This window comes from Triticum aestivum, chromosome 7B (assembly GCF_018294505.1).
Source record: "Triticum aestivum cultivar Chinese Spring chromosome 7B, IWGSC CS RefSeq v2.1, whole genome shotgun sequence".
Lineage (NCBI taxonomy): Eukaryota > Viridiplantae > Streptophyta > Magnoliopsida > Poales > Poaceae > Triticum > Triticum aestivum.
This window is the reverse complement of record NC_057813.1, coordinates 439019317-439026442: the sequence shown is the minus strand read 5'-3', so window position 1 is coordinate 439026442 and position 7126 is coordinate 439019317. Positions and strand designations below refer to the sequence as shown.

General features: G+C 52.0%; 1 protein-coding gene across 1 annotated transcript; it reads right to left on the bottom strand.

The window, feature by feature from the left end:
• Positions 1-5513: 5513 nt before the first annotated feature.
• On the bottom strand, positions 5514-6014 carry LOC123162004 (uncharacterized; the record flags this gene model as incomplete). Its single annotated transcript, XM_044579810.1, has 1 exon — positions 5514-6014. A coding segment is annotated over one exon (501 nt), but the record flags the coding sequence as incomplete, so codon positions are not given.
• Positions 6015-7126: the final 1112 nt, after the last annotated feature.

Genomic DNA, 7126 nt, shown 5'->3' with positions numbered 1-7126 from the left:
TTCAGAGGCTCCAAATCCGCTCAACGGAAAAAGCCATTCAAGAGAACTACTCCGGGTCCGTCCAATTTGGACCGAATACTCGACCGCTCGTGCCAGATACATGGTACCCCCGAAAATCCAGCTAATCACACCAACAGGGATTGTTGGGTATTCAAGCAGGCAGGCAAGCTAATTGCCAAAAACAATGACAAGGGGCTGCATAGCGATGACGAGGAAGAGACCCGACCGCCGAACAATAGAGGACAGAAGGGTTTCCCCCCACAAGTGCGGACGGTGAACATGATATACGCAACCCACATACCCAAGAGGGAGCGGAAGCATGCACTCAGGGACGTATACGCGATGGAGCCAGTCGCCCTGAAGTTCAACCCATGATCCTCCTGCCCGATCACTTTTGATCGAAGGGACCACCCCACTAGCATCTGCCATGGCGGATTCGCCGCATTGGTTTTAGACCCAATCGTCGATGGATTTCACCTCACCAGAGTCCTGATGGACGGCGGCAGCAACCTGAACCTGCTTTATCAGAACACAGTGCGAAAGATGGGCATAGACCTGTCGGTGTCAAAACCGGCGGATCTCGGGTAGGGGGTCCCGAACTGTGCGTCTAGGCGGATGGTAACAGGAGACAAGGGACACGATGTTTTTACCCAGGTTCGGGCCCTCTCGATGGAGGTAAAACCCTACTCCTGCTTGATTGATATTGATGTTATGGGTAGTACAAGAGTGGATCTACCATGAGATCAAGGAGGCTAAACCCTAGAAGCTAGCCTATGGTATGATTGTTGTAATGGTTGTTCGTCCTACGGACTAAAACCCTCCGGTTTATATAGACACCGGAGAGGGCTAGGGTTACACAGAGTCGATTACAATGGTAGGAGATCTACATATCCGTATCGCCAAGCTTGCCTTCCACGCCAAGGAAAGTCCCATCCGGACATGGGACGAAGTCTTCAATCTTGTATCTTCATAGTCTTGGAGTCTGGCCGATGATGATAGTCCGGCTATCCGGACACCCCCTAGTCCAGGACTCCCTCAGTAGCCCCTGAACCAGGCTTCAATGACGATGAGTCCGGCGCGCATATTGTTCGGCATTGCAAGGCGGGTTCCTCCTTCAAATATTCATAGAAGATTGTGAACAACAGGATAGTGTCCGGCTCTGCAAAATAAATTCCACATTCCACCGTAGAGAGAATAATATGTACAGAAGTTCAATCTGCTGACGTATTTTGTGGCATGACATCACGCCACTACCAAGCCTTTACTTGAATCGTTTTTTATTATACCACCTCAGCGCGTAGTGAAGCGGTTTCCTTGGCACGTCTTGTCGAAGCAGAGATCGTGTTCCCCTTATTCCGGGATTCCCGTTGATACGGACGTGGGTAACCCAACCGTGTCCGTTGCCATGCCCCCTCTATCGGAGGCGAGTCCCAAACGGTCACGGGGACGGCTCTTGGTATTCTCCTTCTTTATAATGGGACCAAGGCTCGTTTCTTTTCTTCAATCCTCAATCGAATCTACTCTTTGCCCTGAGTTCCAACACCCAGAGCCCCAGATTCGAGCGCTTTGGACCTTCAACAATGTCTGGCTCCAACCTACAAGGCCGGTGGATGCCCTCCTCCGTCACGGAAGAGGACGTGCTAAAGCTGCGAGAGGCCAAGTACCTGACTTACGAGATTTCACATAGGTTGCCTGCCAAAGGGCAAGCCATTCCCACCCCCGAGCCTGGCGAGTATGTCGTGTTTGTATCCCACCTCCGTCGGGGTTTAGGATTCCCGATGGATCCTTTTGTGAGAGGGCTCATGTTTTACTATGGGTTGGAATTCCACGACTTGGCTCCGGAGTCCATCCTCCACATCTCTTCATTCATTGTCGTCTGCGAAGCCTTCCTCCGCGTTACCCCTCACTTCGGCTTGTGGCTTAAGACCTTCGACGTGGAGCCGAAGATGATCAAGGGCCGTCAAGAGGAGTGCGGCGGGGCAGTTGTGAGCAGAAGGGTCGACGCTCCATGGCCCGAGGGCTCTTTCCAGGAGGAGCTCGGCTTGTGGCAGCAGGAGTGGTTCTACATAACCGCTCCCAGGGGCAGCAGGCAGAAGCCGCCGCTCATCTTCCGTTCGGGCCCTCCGCAGCGGCCGATGTCATGGGTCAGCCAAGGGCTCAACTGGGGGCCGTCAAAGGACGTGCCCCTATTGCAGGGCCGGATTCGAGACCTCCAATCGAGGGAGATCGATCTGGTCGTGGTGATGCAGGTCATGCTGATTAGGCGTCTCCTGCCCTGCAAACGCCGTCCTCTCCGGCTGTGGGAGTTTAATCCGGAGGTACCACGAATTCTCCAACACTTCATGGGTACTACACCCGCGGAGATGTACGAATTGTTCTTCGGATCACGAGAGGCGTGTCCGGAATTGACCGAGGACGCCGGCCTAAGCTGCAATCGCCCGGATACACAAGTAAGTAGCTCTGTGTCCGGACATGCCGTTTGTTTGCCTTTCTATGATTCGCCTTTTGACCAACTATCCTCTAAACAGGAGTGGATAGCGCAAGCAAAACTGATACGGTCCCCCTCCCAGAGACCGCGCCGGATCCCGTGCTGGTCAGGATGCTGGAGGTTGCGCCTTTAGAGGAAGGCGAAGGGGAGAACAGAGGAACTACCGCCTCAACCAAGGAGGCTTTTGAGGAAGGGGGGATCGAGAATCCCTCCTTCCAAGGGGAGAAGAGGACCGCTTCTGAAAACCTGGAGGCCAAAGCCCCGAAGCAGGGGAAGAGATCTTCACCAGAGGGTCCTGCGTCCGAAAAGGCTCCGGCCGCACAGTCTCCCCTAAAGAATCAGCCCTCCAGCGAGCCGTAAGTAGAAAAAGGGGAGTTTTGTAATAAGGGACATCCCTATTTGTGCTTCTGAGGATAACTTAAGTTTTTACCTTGTAGTTCGGATCTCCGTCCTTCTCAGATGAGCTCGTCTTCGGGGGAACTTCGTCCGGAGATGATGGAGAGCGAGACGCCTCCATCTGCCGCACCATCGGATAGGGCGGACGAGCCTGAAGTGTCATCATGGAGGGTATCCCTGAGTCCGGCAGGGCCGAATAGTTCGGCACCAACTAGTGTGCGGCCGGGGGAGCTGAAGGATCTGCTTGAGAGGGTGTCTATCTCAGAAGGTCACCGTACACTGATGAGTACAGTGATTGAAAGAATTTCATCCGTCGAAGGCGGGTTGCGTGATGCCGTCAGGAGTTTGCTGGCGGGGTTTGAGGTACGTAAAAATGACATACCTTTTGACAGTTTTACACATAAAGTGCGCCCTGTATAGATAGTAGCCCCTGAGACTCGGTAGGGTGTCGAGAACGACAGCGTGCCGAGGATCAAAATCCCAGGTATTGATTTTCGCCTTTCCTATGCAGGTGGCGGATAGTTCGGTGGCTAGCCGGACTGATGGAGTTGCCGAACTAAAGCGGCAACTCGACGTTGCGGATGCAGACATCGCGCTAGTCAACAGGCGACTTGACGAGTCGCAAGGTAGGTTTCTTCTCCGTGGTCACCTAATAAGGGAGCCGAAGCCCACTCCTTACAACATGTGTGCTCAATGCAGATGGTGCCGCTGCTGTGGAGAGCCTTCGGGCCGAACTTGCTCAAGCCAAGGAGCAAGCCAGAAGGAGTGATGCGGTTGCCTCGAGGGCGGCCGAAGAGCTAGAAGCCGAAAGGGCTGCACACTGCCGAAGCAGGGAGGAGATGGCCAAAATGGCCGTGAAGTTGAAAGATGCTACCGACCGCTATGAGGTTCTTGAAAAAGAATGCCGGGCGGAACAAGAAGACCTGAAGAAGGCCACCGCCGAAGCCAAGGATGCCCGTTCTGCAATGCGGGCTATAAAGGAGGAGCTGCGCCAGGCCGGAGATATTGTGGCTGGCAAGCCCTTTCTGCTACGCCGGAGGTTTACAGATCCAAAGTATGCTCAGCTTGGCCAGCTGTGGGGTCTGGAGGATCCTTGTATGGATTTAGCGGCGAGTGCGGCAGATGCCGTTGTGCACTTCCGAAGTCAGAAGGATCACGAGACGGAAGAGCTTTCTTTGGTTTCAATTCCATAGTCCGGAGCGTTCACTTCCGCTGACCGATCGGTTGGCTGAGTGGGCTGAGCTGAATAGGTTGTCTGGATTTGCCATGACAGATATCGTGGCTCATGTCTGTCTGGATAGGCCCAAGCCAAAGAGTTATTTTGGCTTATTGCAGCAATTTCTTGGGGCGGTGCCGCATATTAAGGCGATGAAGCGGTCGGCCTGCATAGAGGGTGCATGGATGGCCCTCGCCCGTGTGAAGACATACTGGATGGAGATGGATGCCACTGCTGTTGCGACCCAGGGTTCGGATGAGAGCCGGTTACCCATCGAGCACTATTTTGGGGAAGTTATGCGTGGTGCTCATGTAATAGAGTCGCAGTGCTCAAAAAATGTCGTGTTCAAATGAACTTTATGGTTTGTAAAATGATGTTTATAATATAAGCGCTTTTTGTACTTGTGCGTTCCAGTACTGAAATATCTCCTGTGCGGCCGTTTAATGTATACTTGTGTATAACCTGAAAGATGGCAGTCTTCGGCTTCAGCCCCCACGCACATGGTGCGGGGGTGTTTGTGAAATAGCACATTTTCACACTTAATCCAACGTCTTGGTCCTGTGAAGGAGGTGATAGCGTAGCAAACGAGGCAACCGGACTATAATGCTTTATCACTTTCACTTAGCCATAGGAGTTCGAAGGTGGGGCTACGATATAGCCCCTAGGGGCACCGCACTCTCCGAATTCGGGGCGCGTATGTGCCTGACCGGGAAACGGTGCTTCGTCAAAGCGGAGGAATTCTAAACATTCCGATAGTCGATCGAGTGGTTGACCAGTCTCTCGCTATATCATGACAGTCAGTTTTCGGCTTTCTCTACTGAGGTGCTCACCCAGCCGAACCGGGGTACAATCGCAGTAGTTCTCCTGGTGCCACGTTAGCCGATGATACAGAACGTAAGGCAGCAAAACACAGGAGCCGGGCAAACCCAACATTTGACCAAAGACATGACTCGGAGCTGATGCATATAAGGCCTAACTCGAGACGCCGAACACTCCCTAAGGTATTCGGTCTTTATAATAACAGGCAGAACAATGCCCTAAGCCCCTAGTGTCCAGGTACAGGCGAAAATTTCTGGCGCGGCCGATGCCAAAACGCCAGCCTCCTCGTTGGTTATGGTGAAAAACCATGGGATGTGAATCAACAAAAGACAGTAAGAAAGGTTTACGCAGAGACTTAATCTGAAAAGAATCCTTGTGACGGGTCCCTGCTGCACGTGTGCGCCTGTGTCTCCATTGTGCCGTATCCTGGACGGCTGTGCACGTTGTTCATCTGTAAAAAGAGAGGAACTTAGCTTGAAAGGAAATCGTGCAAAAAAATGTATTAAAAATCGAAATATGAATGAATGAATAAAGTTGAGCTTATATTGGCTCATTATTGCTCATACGCACAGCCCCTTGTAAAGGGGTGTGCGGCTAGGGAGCCCCTAGCTTATTTATGCCGGACTCGTCTAGCCGTGTCCGGGGTCTTGAACGACCTTTTAATAAGATGATGCCACGTGGACCGGGCATTTTAAGTGTAAGAGACGCGTAGTGTGGTATTGCATTAAAGCGGACAAAAGCTTCACGTCCCAATAGCGCTTGATGGCTGCTTTTGAATGGGGCGACGTGAAAGATTAGCTTTTCGCGTCGGAAGTTGCCGGGTGGCCCGAACACAACTTCTAGTTGTAAGGAGCCCGTGCACTTGGCGCAAGGGCCTGGCACCACTCCTTTGAAGGAAGTGTGGCTATGGCGAATTTTAGTACGGTCTATCCCCAACTTGTGGATTGTGTCTGGATATAGCAGGTTTAAATCACTGCCGCCATCCATTAGGACTTGTGTAAATTGTAGTCCGTCGATTGTAGGATCCAATATTAGGACAGTCCATCCTGCGTTTCGAATACTTCTGGAATAGTCCAGGTGGTCGAAAGTAATTGGTTTTGACATCCAATCTCGAGGTTCCGCCGGGGTGGACCGTGCGACACCTACTTTGGCGGGTGCCGCACTGTTGTTCCGTATTATCACATGAAGTGAGTTTACTGTTTTGACTTCTTTTGGGAAAGTCTTTTGTTTTCCGGCGCTCTGTTGGCGGGGTTCATCATCATCTTCGCTTTGCGCGTCGAGCCCCTTGTGTTCGGCATTGAGTCGGCCGGACTGTTTGAAAACCCAACAATCCCGATGGGTGTGGTTTGCAGGCTTCCCGAAAGTACTATGGATTTGACATATCCGATCCAAAATTTTGTTGAGGTTGGATAGCTCGTCGCTGCTATCCTTAAGAGGCAGTGTTTTGTTATTCGGCCGTGAGTTTTTGAATCCGGCGTTGACCGCCGTGTTCTTTGGGCTTTTTTCTTTATTTCGGCGCTGGTCCTTTCTGCGCCATGATTTTCCATTTCCATCTCTTATCTCGGATGTACTCGGGTCGCTGGTGCTACATCTTGCTAGCCAGCTGTCTTCCCCTGCGCAAAAGCGGGTCATGAGACTTGTTAGTGCGGCCATTGTTCTCGGCTTCTCTTGGCCGAGGTGTCTGGCGAGCCATTCGTCTCGGACATTATGTTTAAAAGCTGCTAAGGCTTCGGCGTCCGGACAGTCGACTATTTGGTTCTTTTTGGTGAGAAACCTGTTCCAGAATTTGCGCGATGATTCCCCGAGTTGTTGAGTTATGTGACTTAAATCATCTGCATCCGGAGGGCGGACATAAGTCCCTTGAAAATTTGCTCTAAACGCGTCCTCGAGCTCTTCCCAACTTCCAATAGTATTTTCTGGGAGGCTTTTGAGCCAATGCCGAGCTGGCCCTTTGAGCTTGAGGGGTAGATATTTTATGGCATGGAGATCGTCTCCTCTAGCCATGTGTATGTGCAGGATGTAATCCTCAATCCAGACTCCGGGGTCTGTTGTTCCGTCGTGGGCCTCTTTGTTTATGGGCTTGAATCCCGCTGGGAATTCATGATCCAGCACCTCATCGGTGAAACATAGTGGGTGTGCGGCGCCCCTGTATTTAGGCGTGCCGTTATCTTCGAACATGCGGCGTGTTGTGTTGCTTCCTGGGGCCT